At 35.9% G+C, this 20268-nt stretch overlaps 1 protein-coding gene across 6 annotated transcripts in view; it reads right to left on the bottom strand.

The window, feature by feature from the left end:
• Window positions 1-20268, bottom strand: part of WRN (WRN RecQ like helicase) — a 154065-nt gene that overhangs the window by 105606 nt on the left and 28191 nt on the right. For 2 of the 6 annotated variants that reach the window (XM_058720211.1, XM_058720213.1), the window contains exons 2-6: window positions 9508-9692; window positions 8548-8660; window positions 4064-4209; window positions 2666-2814; window positions 1624-1773 (exon numbers count right to left, since the gene is read on the bottom strand). In XM_058720211.1, the coding sequence (XP_058576194.1) occupies window positions 1624-1773; window positions 2666-2814; window positions 4064-4209; window positions 8548-8660; window positions 9508-9603 (654 nt within the window). In that variant the 5' untranslated portion in view covers window positions 9604-9692. Of the gene's footprint in view, window positions 1-1623; window positions 1797-2665; window positions 2815-4063; window positions 4210-8547; window positions 8661-9507; window positions 9693-20268 lie in introns of those variants that run through there. The other 4 variants (XM_058720215.1, XM_058720216.1, XM_058720212.1 and 1 more) reach the window with 3 other exon arrangements.

Here is a 20268-nt window from a genome sequence, read left to right as displayed (position 1 = left end):
ATGCCTTCATTAAATCACCTTACTGATTATGAGAACAAAGAAAGCAAGTGACTTGTGCCTTAAAATAAACGTTCAAGGTTTTTACTTTTTAGCATTCAATATTACAAGGAGTTATCCAAATCAAATAACTTATAAGTAGACTCCAACAAAATACAAACAAGTAAGAAAAATCTACTTTGACAACACATATCCACTTCCCCATATCTCACTAAATCAGCTGAGAATGTCGACATATGAACAGCCCTCCCTCAAGGCACTGTTAAGAGGAACAACAAACTCACACTGAATTATCATGAATAAAAATGCTACAGAACTTGCACGATTTCTCAAGTTTTACAATTTTTTTTTTTTTAACAGAACATAAAGGGGAATGCCTGGGTGGCTCAGCCAGTTGAGCATCTGACTTCGGCTCAAGTCACTCTCTCTCAAAAAAAAACAAAAAAAAAAACAAAAAAAAACCCACTTTATTAACAGAACATAAAGGAAAATTACCACCCTATTTCCTGAAAAAAACTGAATTTTTTGTTTATAAAAAAATGGTGGCTCCATGCCTAAAAACGGATGCAAAAAGGAAAACAACAATATATTCATCTACAAATAAATGTATAAATTAGGGAATAAGAAATCCACTGTGACATAAGATATATTTCTTGAAAAAACAAAAACAAAAAACAAATAATGCTATAAAGATAAGTCCAAATTTCATGATGTACAAATATGTAAATATGAAAATACATCTGACAGCAGTGGAAAACTAAATTTGGAGGCAATTTTCTTAAATTTTTAGCATGTTTTAAATATAAATATAAGAAATAAGGCCAGTTTCAGCATAGAAACTATAATTATTTTTATTCTGAAGCTGCTTATAAATCAAATACATCATCAATACCATTTGTTGTTTACTCAGCCTGGGCTTATTACTATTCCATGTTTTCAGAGAGATTACATTTTTTACATACAAACTGGACATTATTTTGGCTTCATGACAATTAATGCCAACCTGATTTAAAATATTTGAGTTGCGGGCCACCTGGGCGGCTCAGTCGTTGAAGCGTCCAACTTCAGCTCAGGTCATGATCTCGCGGTCCGTGAGTTTTTTTTTTTTTTATTTAAAAAAAAAATTTTTTTTTTTTTAACATTTATTTATTTTTGAGACAGAGAGAGAGAGAGAGAGAGAGAGAGCATGAACAGGGGAGGGTCAGAGACAGAGGAAGATACAGAATCTGAAACAGGCTCCAGGCTCTGAGCTGTCAGCACAGAACCCAACACGGGGCTCGAACCCACGGACTGCGAGATCATGATCTGAGCCGAAGTCGGCCGCTTAACCGACTGAGCCACCCAGGCGCCCCTCGCGGTCCGTGAGTTTGAGCCCTGCATCAGGCTCTGTGCTGACATCTCAGAGCCGGGAGCCCACTTCAGAATCTATGTCCCCCCTCTCTCTCTGCCCCTCCCCTGCTCGTGCTCTGTCTCACTCTCTCAAAAATAAATAAATGTTAAAAAAATTAAAAAATAAAATAAAATAAAATATTTGAGTTTGTGCAACTGTTACAACAAAATTTTTCTACAGTGATTTGTTATAAAGTTTAAAAAATACATCATAGTCTAAAGAACTTTGGTACATACATACGCATCAGTGGCTGCATACAGTTTCTGATCTTCAGTCAGAGGAAAATCACTCCAGTTGCTACAGCAGATAGACCTGTCTTTCAGAAGCTGTTTGCCGAAGAGGTGTTTAACCAAACCATTGAGGCTCCAGGTCTCTTTACATTTCAGCTAGAAGTAATGAAAGATCAACACTGCAAAAATATATTTCCATTTTCAGGTACTCCTAGATACCATCAACTGACAAAGTCACAAATAAAATTGAAAATATTATACTAAAATATACAGTATATTTATATATAGTATATATATATTATATATATATATAGTATATTTAGCAGAGATAGTCCTTGATAAACTTACCATCATTAAAAACCTCATCTGCAGTCCATATTATATGAATTTAACTCTGGAATTTCCCTAATGTAGGTATTAAAATTCTTGGACTATAATGGAAAAAAGTTAGATAGGTTGGTAGGCTTTCTACACCTAGTCCAATGAATACTTGGCCAAACATGAGAATTCAACCTAATGACTACATTAATAAAATAAGTTAAATAAGAGTGATGGAATTGATGGCCAAACTTCCACTAAGCATCATTCCACAAGAGCTACATTATGCTTTCCCTTAAAAAAAATTATTGGTATAAATGGATCAATGAGAAAAACTTACAATACTTAAATTTGCAAATCTATGAAACAAAGTCAAAGAGTACTAAATGCGGGAGGGGGGGCGGGGGTGGAATCAGCTTAAAGCAACTTTGCTAAGGTAACGGGTTAGAACTAAAGGTTTTCATTATGGAATACTCATTTGTGACTTCTTTACTGTTATACTAACATACGGCTTAAATTATTTTTTTCAAAATATCTAACATTCAGATAGACAGGACATTTTGTGAAACACAAATTTATCTTCTTTATGAAAATAATATATGTATTACATCTACCCATTTTTTTATTTAAATTCCAGTTAACATACAGTGTAATATTAGTTTCAGGGGTATAATATGGTGAATCAACACTTAACACCCAGGCTCATCAAAAGTGCATGCCTTATGCTTACCTTGTCATTAGCAACATCTGTCAGCTCCACAAAACTCTTCAATTTGATGTCAAAGTCCTTTAGAAGTTTCCACTGATCTCCTTGGATTCCTACACCTGCTTTTTTAATTGCTTCATTTTCAAGCAACATTTTTAATCCCTGAGGAAAAACTGTAACATTTTATTATTATTTCCATAGGTCCTTTCAAGTATTATTGATTTCTTTCCTACTTCTTACACACTCTATGTTTATATTTAAATTTATATTTATGTTAAGCTTAAATTCAGAAGCACATCCATCTGGAGTATTTCCTTTCTTACCTAAAGCAAAGTCCTGACAAATAACAAAAACAACTGGTTTGAATGTTTCCTCTGCTAACACTAACAGTATATTCCAGATCATTTAGCCTCTCTAAATTTCAGTTCTCCATTATTTAAAACAGGAATACTATCAATGCCTGATGGGAATGTTGTAAACATTAAATAAAAGAGGGATATGAGGGGTGTCTGGGTTGCTCAGTCGGCTAAGCACCTGACTCTTGATCTGGGCTCAGATCATGATCTCATGTTTCTCATGTACTGATAGCACAGAGCCTGTTCGGGATTCTCTCCTCCCCCCCCCCCCCCCCGCCCCTCCCCTGCTTGTGCTCTCTCTCAAAATAAATCTTTAAAAAAAAAAAAAATAGGGATATGAATGAGACAGGTGGAAAATGAATACTTCAATAAATTTCAAGTTAAAAAATAAAAATAAAAGTAAATGATAAAATAAAAATAAACAAGAAAATAATAATAATTAATTAATTAAAAGGGGTGACTGCCTGGGTGGTTCAGTCAGTTAAGCTTCCAACTTTTGATTTCAGCTCAGGTCATGATCTCATGGTCATGAGTTCAAGCCCTGCATCAGGCTCCACATTGGAGCTCCATGCTGGGAGTGGAACCTAGTTAAGAAAATAAAATAGGAGTGCCTGGGTGGCTCGGTCAGTTAGGCGTCCACCTTCGGCTCAGGTCATGATCTCACAGTTCATGAGTTTGAGCCCCGCATTGGGCTCTGTGCTGACAGCTGAGAGCCGAGAGCCTGGAGCCTGCTTCAGATTCTGTGTCCCCCTCTCTCTGACCCTCCCCCGTTCATGCTCTGTCTCTCTCGGTCTCAAAAATAAATAAACGTTAAAAAAAAAATTTTTTTTTAAATAAATAAATTTAAAAAAACAAAAATAAATATTTAAAGAAGTAAAGGAGTAAATGAATGAATGAATATGAAGCAATGAAAGAAGCAGCAGCTAATTCAAAAGCTTAATTTTATAGGGATAAAGTTGACATAATACAACTATCAACCATATAAAGTTTAAAAAATACAAAGTTTATATTAAAAAATATAAAGTTTAAAAAGTTAAAAAACGAAACAAAGAAAAGAGATACCAACCTGCCATAGAAGAAATATGAAACAAGTAACATTTGCTCTCTGACACACATAACTGAATCAGTGCAACTCTGCCCTGCTTCCCTGGAGTGTATACTGGTGGCCATTCCATGTCAAAACCTACCACATCTCCAAAAGACAGACTCATGCTAAAGGGGGAAAAATAGTATAAATTAAATACATTAAAATTTTAACTTCTGCATTCAAAAAAATTAAAACACAAACCACATATGGTAGAAGATATCTATAATACAAATAACTGATAATGAATAGCCAGAAAATCTTAAAAATTCCTCGAAAAGTCCCTAAGAAAAAGATAATACAGTAAAATAAAGAAAATGAAATATATGAACAGGCAATTCCCAAAAGAAAATCCAAATGGCCAATAAATCCAAGTAAATAATGTGAAGACACAAAAACTCACTCAAAATCAGATGCAAATTCATCAATACAATTTCATAAATACATGACTGGCAATAATTCAAGCCTCACAATATCAAATAAAGAAAGATATCTACCAGTGGGACCGTTCATATACTGGTGAATGTTAAATTAGTAAAATCCTCTTAGCTGAAGATGTACAAACACTGTTACCTGCAAGTTTTTCTCATAAATGTATCAAACTCTCATATGTGCACAACCAGACGTTTAAGAATGTTCATTGCAGGTGCGCCTGGGTGGCTCAGATGGTTAAGCGTCTGACTTTGGCTCAGGTCAAGACATCACAGTCAGGACATCAAGTGCCCACAAGTGCAGTGCAACATCTTCACTGGATGTGGAGCCTGCTTAAGATTCTCTCCCTCTGCCCCACCCCCCCTTATGCACACTCACATGCACACGCTCTCTCTCTCTCTAAAAAAAAAAAAAATGTATAGATATAACAGAAAACATGTAACATATGACAGAATGCTAAACACTAACTAAACTCATGATAGACGTTATCTCAGGGGGCTGTGGAGGGGAGAATCACAAAGGACATACCTGGGGCTTCAGCTGTATTTTATTGTAACATTTCTTAGTAGAGATTTGAAAAAAAAACAGATATTAAGATTTGCTAAAGCTATGTGGGAGGAATATGGGGTTTGTTATATTATTTTCCATTACTGTTTATATTTGCCCTTTTTACAATTTTTAAAAATTAAAAATGTACATAACAAAAAAAAATCTCAAATTTTGCTTTGGGACAACATGGAGTACCAGGGATCAGACATATGTTTCCTCTATGAACAAACAGAAAATTGGACAAAATAGATAAACAATAGTTTTCAGACACTGAACAACAGGCAGTAAAGGACTCTGCTCTCTGAGGGAAGGGAAACAATGGGGGGGAGCCCCACTGTTGCCCTTGTTTTCTATGTGGAACACTTTCCAGACAACAGAACAGGAAGGAGAATCCAGAGCAGAGCACTGAGTCAGGGAGACAGAGTCCAGAGCCAAAGACACAGAGGACCTGGAAGCTGTGGGTGGTTTCTGGAGAAAAGGGAGCTAGGTAAGAAAGAAACTGAACAAAGAACAACCAGGGAATCATCAGATGAACAATTCCTAGTGCTTACCATACTGGGAAGAGGCACTAAAGTTCTGAAAAGTCACAGCAGAGATTCCTGTTGATCACCTGGGGCAGTCAGCAAAAAGGCCAGACTGGTCATACATTATAGTGCTAAATTATTCCCAGAGTAAAGACTTCCAAAGACCTGCCCTAACAAAGCTTAAAACTAAAGGCTCAGGGCATCCAGCCAGGTGGCTCAGTCGGCTGAACATCCGACTCTGGTTCAGGTCATGATCTTAGTTCCTGAGTTCGAGCCCCACATCGGGCTCATTGCTGTCAGCATGTCAGTGCAGAACCTGCTTTAGATCCTTTGTCCTCCTGTCTCTGTCCCTCCCCCACTTGTGCTCTCCCAAAAAGAAATTTAAAAAAATAAAATATAAATAACGAAATAAATAAGGCTCAAAAGGTAAAAGCTCGTCTTCAGGTAACTTAACTGTTTAACGGAGCAAAGCTCCTTTCTTTGAAAAAAAGCAAATCCAACATTCAACAAGGTAAAATCACAATGTCCAATCAAAATTGCCAGCCATTAGGATAAAACAGGAAGATGTGACCCCTAACCAGGATAAAAATCATTTCATAAAAAAATAAAATAATTGAAATAATTGAATTAACACGTAAGCACACTAAAACAAGCATTATAAATATGCTGAATATGTTCAAATATTTAAAAGAAAACATGAATATGATGAGAGCCAAAATGGAAGATATTTTTAAAAAGAAACAAAACTAACTTCTAGAGATGAAAATACAATAAAATGAAAAATTTACAGGATGGGATGATAGACACTACAAAAGGAAAAAAAGCAAAATTGCAGACATAGCAGAAGGAACTATTCAAACTGAAGCACAGAGATAAAAAGAATTAAGGAAACAATGAAAGACTGAAAGGGAAGAGAGCTACATGACCAGTGACACAGGATTAATCAATCCAACCTATGTGTATAGAGGCTGCCAGAAGGAGAAGAGAGTACAGGATGGGAACAACAACAACAAAAATCTAAAGTAATGTTGTAAATTTGATGAAACTATAAAGCCACACATCCAAAAAGCTCAATGAAACCCCAAGCAGGATTAAGACAAACTGCACTACAGAAAGGCATATCATAATCTAATTTTTTTAATGTTTATTTATTTTTGAGGGAGAGAGAGAGACAGAGCATGAACGGGGGAGGGTCAGAGAGAGGGGGACACAGAATCTGAAACAGGCTCCAGGCTCTGAGCTGTCAGCACAGAGCCCAACACGGGGCTCGAACCCACGGACTGTGAGATCATGACCTGAGCCGAAGTCGGCCACTCAACCGACTGAGCCACCTAGGCGCCCCTGGCACATCATAATCTAATGGTAGAAAACCTGTGATAGCAAAAATCTTTAAGGTGGCCAGTAGAGGCTAAAAACAAACCTGCCTGTCTTTCCTAACACACACAGAATTTATCAGAACTACATTCCTCAAATCCCTTATGCTTACTGCCTTCAGATATGACATGCTGTAGCACTGTTAAGATGGTGGAGTTAATATACAATCGTAAATGACAAATTGTACTTTCTCTGTGAGACAAATTTTGTTCTATATAATGAGACCAAAAAGTGGCCAATTAACTGTATGCAGTAGGAGTGAGGACACCTGAATACTATTTCTAGAATTCATCTACCACCAGGAGATAATAATAAATAGCTAAACTTAACTCTGCTTCTTTTAACCACTGCAATGTATAACAGTTAAAAAAAAAAAAAGTGTAACAACTTCAAAGAAGATCTGAATGAATTCTCTACTACTTCCCCTTATAAAATGCTTCAAGTGCCTTACATTGTATTAATGCAGAGTCCTAATTTAACAAGTCAATTTTTAAAAATACTAACAGTCCGGGGTCACCTGGGTGCTCAGTCAGCTAAGTGTCCGACTCTTGGTTTTGGCTCAGGTCATCCATTATCTCACCGTTTGTGAGTTCAAGGCCCACACTGGACTCCGCACTGACAAAGCCTGCTTGGGATTCTTGCTCTCCCTCTCTCTCTGTCCCTCCCCACTCGCTCTGCTCTCTCTGTCTCTCTCTCAAAAGTAAATAAACTGAAAAAAAAAAAATACTAACAGTTAGGGCACCTGGGGGGCTCAATCATTAAGCATCCAACTTGATTTAGGCTCAGGTCATGATCTCATGATTTGTGAGTTCAAGCCCTACATCGGGCTCTGCACTGTGTTAGTGCAGAGCCTGCTTGAAAGGCTCTCTCCCTCTCTCTGTCCCTACCCCACGTGCTCTCTTTCTCTCTGTCAAAATAAATAAACTTAAAAAAAATACTAACAGTCATTTCTAATGTTCTTTTTAAGAATCATTCCCTATAATTTTTGCTCACTAAATGCAAGAGAGGTGATCACAATCACTATTCTATATTACTAGGTTGGTATTTTTAATGAAATATAATGGAGCATTTGGAGGTTGAATAATTCTTGTATTTTTTTTTCTTACATTAGTTCTACATATCTGGGGGCACCTGGGTGGCTCAGTTGATTGAGCATCTGACTCTTGGTTTCAGCTCAGGTTATGACCTCCCAGTCATGGGATCGAGCCCCATGTTGGGCTCTGTGCTGATAGCATAGAGCCTGCTCTCTCTCCATCTCTCTCCCTTGTCCCCACTCACATACACATGCTCTCTCTCAAAATAAATAAAACAAACTTTGAAAAAAATAGTTCTATATATCTGAAGTAGCAAAAGCAACAAAAATTTAGCGAAAGTAATAGGCTTATGAATGAACAAACAGGTACGCATTACACATTTAATCCAATGATTTTAAGGGTTTTTTAATGTAAAATTAGAACTCGTCAAGTGATATTCCACATGTAGAAATAATTGTCTATAGAACATATCTTAACTGTAAAATTCAGTATGCTGACAAATACTGTCATAACAGTTATCTTCAAATGAAACTAGGAAATTCAAATCTCTTACCTAATATCTTCTGACAGAAAAGAACAATCACTAGCTTCATAACTATAAACAATGGATCCAGTGAACTCTAAGAAGGGGAGAACATCTTCAAAAATACTCCTCTGAACAGATGCCTTGAATTAAATAAAATTCCAAAAGGCACAAATAAAGTTCACATTAAATAAGAAATGTTCATGGAAATCATGAAGTTCAGTGTAGCATTCAAATTATAGTTCTGAGTTTTATCACTAATGTTCTAGAGACTTAATGAAGTCAGAAGGACAATGTAGCAAAAATGGAGCCATCCATAATAAAATTATTTTTCTAAAGAGCTTATTTGTAAACTTATAATCCTATGTATTTTCATAAGAGTACTTATTAATGTTTTTCTATAATTATATTTGTATTCTAGATGTAATAATGTTGACTTAAAATGCTAAAGACTGGCTGGTGGATCTTGAATCTATGAAAACTTAATACCCACAAAAATTCCCATAGTAAATACTGTCTAAATTATCTAAATTAGAACATACTAGTAAGGTCAACCATACAAATGTGATAAAAAGGAAAAGTACACAGCAAGAATTCCCATTTTGTAAGCCCAATTAAAATTTAATCCCATTCCACCATTCAATAACTAGTTGTGGTTAAATCACACAACAGCAATTGTAATTAAAATAATGACCTGAAACTTACAAGTGAAGACTGACTCAATTTACAGTGAAATTTCACTAAATTTCCCATCTGAAATAAGAATTGGTGGGGCACCTGGGTGGCTCTGTAGGTTAAGTGCTTGACTCTTGATTTCAGCTCAGGTCATGATCTCACCATTCGTGAGTTCTCTAGGAGCCTGCTTGGGATTCTCTCTCTCTCTACCCCTCCCCCACTTGCTCACGCACTTTCTCTCTCTCTCTTTCTCTCTCTCTCAAAAATAAACTAAAAAAAACAAAAAAAAAGAAGAAGAACTAGTGAACTGCATACCTTTCTTTCTTCTACATGACATCTCTCATTCTGCATAGACATCCATTCTGGAAGTTTCCGCTGCTGTGGAGTTGTTTCCAATTTTTTTTCATTCATCTTTAATAAGGTCAAGTAGCAAAATCCAAAACACAATTACTCTGTGAATAAATACAGTGCAATCTTTGAAAGAAAACTCAGAGAGAGGTCTGTGGATATGAATGAAGAAACAAAGATGCATATTTAAAGTTATGGCATTTGGCCCACATATAGGTTTTAAGAGATGGAATTGAAAAACAAAAGGAAACAGATACAATATGCCAGATCTAATAACTATACATTTAGTATTTCTTCTTTCTAAAATAAGTGAGCCAGTTTAATTGAGCTCGAAGGTCCTAGCAATTTCAAAATCCTATTATTCTATGACTTTGATCCTTTCAAAGGATCAAAGATAATCTTTATCTCACTACCAAAGACAATCATTGGGTGTATAAATTCTTACAAATTTTTGACATGTTTAATTTTCTTATCACCTCTCCTAAGATCTAACTAAACTCAGCAAACTGTTGGACTTATTCACAAGTCTACTTGAAAAATGAATTTTTAGACTGAGAACAGCTTTTCGATAGTAAGGGGGTTTTTTTGTTGTTTTTTGATTTTTTTTAATTAAGCTCTTGGCCTAGTAACTGAACAAATTTCCCTAAGAATAAGAGTTTTATAGGGGATATTTTTAAAAATCTATTACTAGCTTTGAGGGCTCTTCCCAATGTAAACCACACTTCAAGAATAGTTACGGAAAACACAATGAATAGAACCATGATATACTCTTCTTGTTAATGGCAAATGGATCCATACCCTCAGGTGACTTACTTCACTAAAGTGAAGTAGCTTTAAGTTCTTAATAAAATCTTTCCAACTCCAACTTTAGTTTCTATTAACTCAAATTTCCAGTAAAGGGACAGCAGTTTTGAATATATACCTAAAGATTCTTATGAAGAAACATGATGTTAATATGAAATAATCAAAGCAACTATTTATGATTTAGGGACAGCCTGTTATCCCTCAATACTTAGCAATATAAACCCTGAAGAAATTAAACAGTATTAGCAGGTATCCATTTTAATTGCTCATTTTCTCAAGCATGAACCCCCAAAACTGAGAATACTGATAATTTATAAAGGAAAATGTTTAGAGATTACTCTAGCAAAATTTTCTATATAGAACCAACTCCACCACTCTTATGCATTAGGAAGGAAAGGGTTAACAGGAAGCTAGTAATACACTCTCCCAACTGGGGAAGGGTAAATGAAAGACCTCAACAATGGATCCCTAAATAAAACACTAATGACCTAAAACCAGAGGGTAGCCCTATAAACCTATCAATGGCATTTACTAGCAGAAAAATACCAAAGAATTCCCAACTAGAAAGTGCTGTTGGCAAGATATAGCTCAACTATCTTGACTGCTTATCATAAATATGCCTGACATTATGGATTTATTAATTTATGGCTATAAAATGGGAAGTAGTCAAGTAAGCTGTGTAATAAAGAGAATATAAAACAGAGGAGTTCCAAAACCAAAACAATTTCTTTTGTGCAAAAAAAGGGGGGTTTTTTTGCACACAATGCTCAAAACTGTTCTGTTAATCCAAAACTATAACATGTCCTATTGCAAAAGAAAAGGACATTTTTGGAATCTGTGTCTGACAGTCTCAGGCTCCTCCAAAAAAAGAATATGCCATCTGCACTTCGTGCTTGCCTGTATTCTTTGAATCATTAGCAAAATTTTGACATTGGGTAAGATCTATGAATCACTGGATCAGAATGGACAACACAAGTATGGGTGTTACCACTTGTATTATATGCACTAAGAAAATATACAAAATATATGTATTAGTCACTATAAAACATTTCACAAACATTAGTAGTTATTAATATGTGTATATGTGTCACAAACTCAAAACTCTTAACAAGAGAGTTAAAAGTTAGTCCCAAAGTCTACTTTTATATATGGTCTGCTCTTAATCTTAAAATATTATTTTTATAAAGCTGAAAAACAAGTTTTTACTATACACAGAGTAGATAATTTGCAAAACTGCCAGAAAATTGAGGTTCCTACAAATAATACACAACTCTATAAAACCAACTACAAAATCTTGGAATTTTGTAATTCATTCATTCATACTACCAAAATGGAAATAAAACTCCAGTAACTCTTCCCTACTGCCACCTATAACACTAAAATTGTTTTAACTTGAAATGCTTAGTTTTCAGATGTAAAATACTCTCTTTTGCACACAAAATTCTGTCTAGATGCTTCCAGGCAAAAAATTTGAAAGTAAACTTGTTTACAAACCTAGTATCTTTCTCAAATTTACTCAGCTCTCAGCAGATAAAAAGCATACAGAAAATTAAGGTTGTAGAATAATTTGCAACAGGGAAATTCTTCAAGATACATAAGGATTTTTTTTTTTAAGTTTAATGATTTATTGTGAGAGCGAGAGAGAGCAGGGGAGGGGCAGAGGGAGAGTGGGAGAGAGAGAATCCCAAGCAGGCTCCATGCTGTCACCACAGAATCCAACACAGGGCTCAATCTTAGGAACTGTGAGATCATGACCTGAGCTGAAATGAAGAGTCAGATACGTGGGGCGCCTGAGTGGCTCAGTTGGTTGAATAACCGACTTTGGCTCAGGACATGATCTCACAGTTCACAAGTTTGAGCCCTACATCGGGCTCTGTGCTGACAGCTCAGAGCCTGGAGTCTGCTTCAGATTCTGTGTCTCCCTCTCTCTCTGCCCCTCCCTCGCTCACACTCTGTCTGTCTGTCTGTCTCTCTCTCTCAAAGAATAAACATTAAAAAAAAAAAAAAAAGTCAGACACTTAACTGACTGAGCCACCATGGTGCCCCAAGATACATGAGAATTTTAATCGCTGATCACATAAAGGCTATTCTCATGAGGGATCCAAGTCATCGATTAATAGAATTTTTAACTTATATATTTAGATGTTATGTTGTTGAGTACGAACCACTTTGACCGGTCTTTCTCTAAAATGAAGTCTTTTCTCATTTCATAACACTTCATATTGTACCATTAAAGGACTTTAAATTCCTCTTTGAAATAAATACAGATGGTCCCTGATGAACAATGGTTTGACTTAGGATTTTTCAACTTGACAACAGTGCAAAAGCAATACATATTCAATAGAAACCACACTTCAGATTTGAAGTTGGATCTTTTCTCGTGCTAGTGATATGTGGTATGATTCTTTGGGGTGATGCTGGGCAGCAGCGGGGAGCCACAGCTCCCGGTTAGCCAACACCATCACAAGGATAAACAACCAACACACTGACAACCATTCTGTAACCACACAACCATTCTGGTTTTCACTTTCAGTACAATATTCAATAAATTACATGAGATATTCAACACTTTATTATAAAACATCCTTTCTGTTAGATAATTTTTGCCCAACTGTAGGCTAATGTAAGTGTTCTGAGCACATTTATGTTAAGCTAGGCTAAGCTATGATGTTCAGGAGGTTAGATATAAGAAACACTTTGGTCTGGGCACCTGGGTGGCTCAGTTGATTAGTGTCTGACTCTTGGTTTCTGCTCAGGTCATGATCTCACAGTTCATGAGTTTGAGCCCCACATCAGGTTCTGTGCTGAAAGCACAGAGCCTGCTTGGGATTCTGTCTCCCTCTCCCTCCATCCCTTCTGCACTTGCTCTCTATCTCTTTCTCAAAACTTAAAGAAGAAAGAAAGAAAGAAACAAACAAACAAACAAACAAACACTTTTGGTCTATCAGGGAAGTCCTCACTCAAGGAAGATCTGTAATGTACTTTGATTTGGTTTGCTTTGGACTTTCTTCAGTTTCTTTTTACTCTTATTTCATTTTTTCTAATTGGCCAAAATTACCATTCATACTTTTTTCCCCATAACCAATGACAAAATTTCATTTTTTTTCCATCCTACTATCTCAGCAAACTAACATGACAATATCCCTTTCCCACCAAGACACTACATTTGCACAGTCCTTCTCCCTAGCAAGGCAAAAGTCAGAGTGTTTTTACTTCCCCACCCTTCTACATACTGTTTTTTTGATATGATATGGTTTTAGTTACAGCCTGTTAGTTTACTTAGTATTGCTCTTCTATTTCAAGAATCCTTACTATTTTCTAAACATTTGTGTTACAAATTTTATCAACCATTTCAATATTCCCCATCCCCCCTCAACTTCCCACCCCCATCAACTCTCAGTTTGTTCTCAGTTAAGAGTCTTATCATTTTTGTCTCCCTGTTTGTATCTTATTTTTCCTTCCTTTCTCCTATGTTCATCTGTTTTCTATCTTAAATTCCACATATGAATGAAATCATATGATATCTTTCTGACTTATTTCATTCAACATAATACAGAGAACTCTTCAAATTATTTTCTTCAGGTAGAATATGTAGGTAATAAACTCTGATCCCCTGCATATGTGAAAATGTATTTTTTCAAACAGATAGGAGAATGATGTGTTGGCTGAGTACAACCGTCCCTCAGTAGTCTATAAATATTCTCTTATTGTCTTCTACCTTTTGATGCTGCAAATAAGAAATCCAGTGGTTCCCTGATGGCTTTTCTCTTATAAGTAATCTCTATTTCCGATCTGGGAGCTTGAAAGACTTTCATGGATGTTTATATTTTAAGAGGCCCAAGTGTAAACTTTATTCTCCCTGCAATCAGGACTCCTTTTCACATCTTTTTCTTAAAATCAGAAAAATTTCCCCTCATTGTAAGTTGAATTGTATCCCTCCCCCCAAAAAAGATATGTTGGAGTCCTAACTTCCAGTAAGTACTTCAGCATGTGGCTCTTTATTTGGAAACAGAGTCTTTACATCAGTAAATCAAATTTTAACAAGGTAATTACAGTGATCTATAATCCAAACTAAGTGGTGTTCTTACAAAAAGGGGAAATGTGGACACAGAGACAGGCATGCGTAGAGGGAAGATGATGTGAAGAAACACAGGGAGAAAGAGTCATCTAGAGACATCATCTAGTGATGAGCAGACCTGAAACCGATCCTTCCTCCACAGCCCTGAGAAGGAAACAGCTCCGCCAACAACTTGGTTTCAGACCTCTAGTCACCAAAACTACGAGGATAAATTTCTATTTATTATAAACTAAATCACATAAATTTACTATAAATTAAATCATAGTTTGTAATACTTAACTATGGCACCTTCAGTAAACCAATATAATCCTATTCCTAGTTATTGATTGCCATTATCTATTCCTTTTTTTCCTGCTACAGCATTTATTCACATGCTGGTGAATTTCTTACCTGGATTTCATCTCCTAGACTCTATTTTTTCCCTCCTGACTACCAACTCTTTAATTTTAAGATACTTCTTCCACGTGACTTCCAAGATGCTAATTTCACTCTCAATGGTGATAGTCCTCTTTCACTTTGTCTATTGGATTTTTATAATGTTAAGAACTTGATTGTTAGTTTCAGAAAGTTTCTTTGTGCTCTAGTTGAGTCTCCCTAAATGTGCTTATTATTTCTTTCTTTTATAAAAGTTATAATTTAGTTCAAATATCTGTTCCAATAGGAATGTCCTATTCTGGTGTTCTTTGGCCTTCTGTCCACTGATGGGGGCTTCCTTAGTCGGGCTATTATTTTTCTTTGCTTGTAAAACTCTATTTACCGTCAGCAGTCATCTGCTCTTAGGGTCCCTCAGGAAGCTGTGAATGGGACAAAGACTGTAAGTCTTCCACTGAAGCCTTAAGAGGCAATTCCTCTATCCACAGGTCTCCCAAGTTGTAATCTCAAGACCTAGCCCACCAGCACACTTATCTTACAACTCCTCTGAAGGCCTCTAAGACAGGAAAATCAAGTAGGCGTCCTCCAACCAGTTGTTCAGTTCACTCAACAAATACTATTTTGTTTTCAGCCACATTTGTTCTACCACAGTAATTCCACCGAGTATTTTATTTAAGGAATTATGTTTCAATTCCTTTCTTACCCTGCAACTTTCCTTTTCAACCATCTTCGGTTCCTTCATTAATGTAACTTCCTGTTGAGTCTGTTTTTTGGGGTTTTTTTTAACGTTTATTCATTTTTGAGAGACACAGACAGAGTGTGAGCGGGAGAGGGGCAGAGAGAGGGAAACACAGAATTGGAAGAAGGCTCCAGACTCTGCACTGTCAGCATAGAGCCCAACACTGGGCTCGTACCCACAAACCGCAAGATCATGACCTGAGCCAAAGTCAGATGCTTAACTGACTGAGCCACCCAGGCACCCTGCAACTTCCTGTTAAATCTAGCAATAATACTTATAAAGACTTTTAGTTCTTTTTTTTGTTTAGAAATTATTTTTTATCAAGGGTTAAAACTCAGCTAAGGGATTTGATAGCTGTCAACTCTGTTCAAATACATGATGATTCTTGATGCTCACTTCATTTAGAAATGTAGGTCTACCCCAGGAGTCCACAACATTTTCAACTTCATAGCACATTCAGAAAATGAAAATATTTTTATAGCATACTGGGAAGGGGATCTGGGAGTGTACCTGTGAAATTTTGTAAAAATTTTATATCTTCATTATATCTTCATTGTAAAATTAAACTTTTTAAACAAGAAACTAAATTGTTTAGATGAACACACCTTTTGTATATCACGTTTTCTGCTTAAAATGACTATATACAACTCCTGATTAAAACCTTTTAACAACATTTTCTTAATATTCTATATAGCAACCATCACGAAGAAGCTTTATTAACTAAGTAGTAGCAAATGGCAAAAGAGGATGCTTTGTTCCAAAAGGCTGAAAACATCTTTTTCACTATTAACCAGCATTCCAACAATCCAACCTCTTTAAATTGTACTTCAAGAATGCTAAAATTCTTTAAATCTAACAGCTTCTCCTTTTCTTCTACTGAGAAATACGTTAACTCCTTCTGATAATATAAATAAGTTTGGAATACAAATGTTCTTTTTATATCAAGTATTTCAATAGACTTGTGTTAAAGCTCTGTCATAGGTATACGCGGAGTTTGCTCTATACGTATTATTAATTCATCTTTAGGATTCAGATGATACCAATTAAATGTCACTTCTAAAACTATTTTAACTTCACTCTCCCAAAGCTGATTTTTTACTCTGAAGCCATAAACTTTGTCAGTACATGTTAATATATTTTCCGCGCGATCGTTGTACTTTTAAGTTAATGCAGGTGCTCAAAATTTGGTCAGTTAAGGACACCATTCATTGAAGACAAAACTATACTTCCACAAATCTGCAAAGTAAGAACCATTCACCATTTCATAATCTGAAATTTTCTTTGAGCTTATAAACCTTCCTTTGGACAGATACTTCATAACTGAAATAGCTAACATTTCTTCACCTAAGGCTGAAGAGAAGGTACTATAGCAGCTTAGATTTCATTAGGTTCATCATTTTTATGACTTCATTCAATGTGGAACTCAGAACTACAGGCCAATTTTAATACACAGGAGCTTCTCTGTGAGTAAGACTACTTAATACTTAGAAGAGTATTGAACTTAAGGTAAAGCCTAAACCTTACTGTTATTACCAGTCCCAAACTGCCACTGTTTCCATAATATCTTGTATGTTTCCAAATATTCCCTTGAATATTTTAGTTTTGAAACTTCTTTGCCAAGCAAATAATGTCCTTTCAGGCATTTTTCTTCAAGGATTCTGTACAGCTTTCTAAGCAAGGCCCATTACCAACATTTATGGATTCACATCTGCAATTAACAAGTTTTTCATTAAATAATCTTTTGAATGAGTACTGTCTTCTATGTCTTTGACAAATCTTAAACATATCTTCCTTTTTTTGGTAAATGTTTATTTTATTTTTCAGAGAATGTGCACACAGGGGAGCAACAGAGGATCCAAAGTAAGCTCTGTGCTGACAGCAGAGAGCCTGATGTGGGGCTCAAACTCATAAACTGTGAGAGATTATGACCTGAGCCGAAGTTGAATGCTTTAGCGACTGAGCCATCCAGGCGTCCCTTAAACATATCTTATAATAGAATAATTTAAAATGGCAACTTTTACATTTCCTTTGCCTTACTGATCCCAAACACAGTGTTCTACACAGGCAGGAAATAAGAACAAATTTGGCTGGGCTTTACCAGCCTCTTGAGCTCAATCTGATTATCACAATCTAAAAAGTATTTTGTTCTTATTTTGTGCTCAAAGATGATTTCAAAGGTTCAAACTATTTTTAGATTCATGAAAAGATACCACAGTATTTTGTTTGACACCCCTATTTGTTTTAATTTAGTCTGAAAAGTAAAGAATTGGGGAAACACCATATAATTCTGAGATATTTCTTTACTTTATAGCCTAATTATTGAAGAAATATTTACTATTACATTTAACTCATGAATCAGATAACTTTCCAGCTTTAATCAATTAGACATTACAGTAGGAAAGTAAATATCTGCAGAAATAAAATTTATTTGAATATAAAGCACTCAAAAATAAAGTACTTAAAATACTGTCTTTAATTCCTTAGGAAAAGTTTTTTGTCAATTATTGAGTTTAACTGAATTCTCAAGTTTTTAAACAAATCTTATCCCAAGGTACTTCTTTAGTTAAAAAGAGTAAACAAAAACAACATACTGCAATTATTTATTTTCATTTAGTTTAATAATTTTTTTTTTTTTTTTAGAGACAGAGCAAGTGAACAGGGAAAGGGGCAGAAGAAGAGAGACAGAATTTTAAGCAGGCTCCACACTCAGTGGGGAGCACTGGACTCAATCCCACAACCCTGGGATCATGACCTGAGCTGAAATCAAGAGTCAGATGTTCAACTGACTGAGCCACCCAGGTGGCCCAATAATTTAAATTTTTAAAACAAGTAAAATACACTGTAATCAAAAATATGTTTAAGTGAGGGGCACCTGAGTGGCCCAGTCGGTTAAGCATCCAACTTCAACTCAGGTCATTATCTCACACTTCCTGAGTTCAAGCCCCACATTGCGCTCTGTGCTGACAGCTCAGAGCCTGGAGGCTGCTTCAGATTCTGTGTCTCCCTCTCTCTCTGCCCCTACCCTGCTTGTGCTCTGTCTCTCTCTCGCTCTAAAATAAACACTGGGGCGCCTGGGTGGCTCAGTAGGTTAAGCACCTAACTTCGGCTCAGGTCATGATCTCACAGTTTGTGGGTTTGAGCCCTGTCGGGCTCTGTGCTGACAGCTCAGAGCCTGGAGCCTGCTTCGGATCCTGTGTCTCCTTCTCTCTCTGCCCCTACCTGCTTATGTTCTATCTCTCTCTCAAAAATAAATAAACATTTAAAAAAATTTTTTTTAATAAATAAACATTAAAAAAACTTAAAAAGATATCTTTAAGTGAGCTTCTCAAAGGCCTATCTTTCCCTTACTGAATCAATGGAATTGCATTATGTTCAATTATTTTTAGATACAAGCAATAGTTTAAATTAAATAAACATATTATGAAACTCTATCATAATCAGGGTTTCACAAACTATCACATCAAAAAGGCCATCATAAATAAATAAAAATTAAATAACAAGCAAGAAAATTAACAAAATTCATTGTTTTCTGTTAGAAAATACTAAATATAATACAATAAGAATTAGCTAACAATCATGATCTTTTCTGTTAGCAGTAAGATAATTATGAAAATTGAGACAAAAATGAAAGAATTTCATGTACACAAACACATATAGCTTTCCCAATTATTAAATAACATACACATATACAATTAAAATAATAACTAGAGGGGCACTTGGGTGGCTCAGTCAGTTAAGTGTCTGAGTTTGGGTCAGGTCATGATCTCATGGTTCATGAGGTCAAGCCCCCCATCAGGCTCTGCGCTGTCAAATTTTCTCTCTCCCTCTCTCTCTGCCCATCCCGCTCACACTCTCTCCCAAAAGGAATAAAAATAAATAATAAAATAAAATAAAATAATAGTTAGAATGGAAATTATTTAAAAGGAAAAGTCAGGAGGAAGTTACTACATAACAGTCACAGCACACAACTCTGTCTGACCATGTTTACTATGCATAGCCATGCATGTTACTTAACTCAAGTAGATTACAAAAGGATCGCCATCTAGAATAACCTTCAAATATAATTTCACCTATTATGAATCTTTGAATGTTTCACAAAATGCTTTTATATGTTTGAACGCTATAAAAAGTATGCAACCATCAAAATCTTGCATGCCCATTCATTATGCTACAGCACAAATTAGAAGCAACTAACTGCTCCAGCTAACTCTTGCCAATAGTCAACATGGACACAGTGTTGTCAGGCCTTCCAATTTTTCCAAAGAACATGAATAATGCACGTTCCTGTGCAATCCTCCATTTGATAGCAATACCCAAGACTACTCTACAGGCCAAATTTTGGCCTGCAGACCTCCCAATTTACAACCTCTGCTATAGACAGATCAGTACTAGCAGCTGGTGTGGGTATCCCTACAAATTTTTTTAAGTCAATATCCAGTTACAAATCATTATCTGAGTGAAATACTTGGGTATATTTTTGTAGGTACACTACAGAAAGAGTGGTAGCAAAACCTAGGAATATGCTAACAAATGGAGTTTCCTTAATAAATTGTTTTTTAATGTTTATTTATTTTTGAGAAAGAGAGACAGAGTGTCAGCAGGGGAGGGGCAGAGAGAGAGAGAGAGGGAGACACAGAATCCAAGGCAGTCTCTAGGCTCTGAGCTGTCAGCACAGAGCCCGATGTGGGGCTCAAACCCACAAACCGTGAGATCATGACCTGAGCTGAAGTCGAAG

This window comes from Neofelis nebulosa, chromosome 3, assembly GCF_028018385.1.
Source record: "Neofelis nebulosa isolate mNeoNeb1 chromosome 3, mNeoNeb1.pri, whole genome shotgun sequence".
NCBI lineage: Eukaryota > Metazoa > Chordata > Mammalia > Carnivora > Felidae > Neofelis > Neofelis nebulosa.
This window is presented reverse-complemented; position numbering and strand designations above follow the sequence as displayed.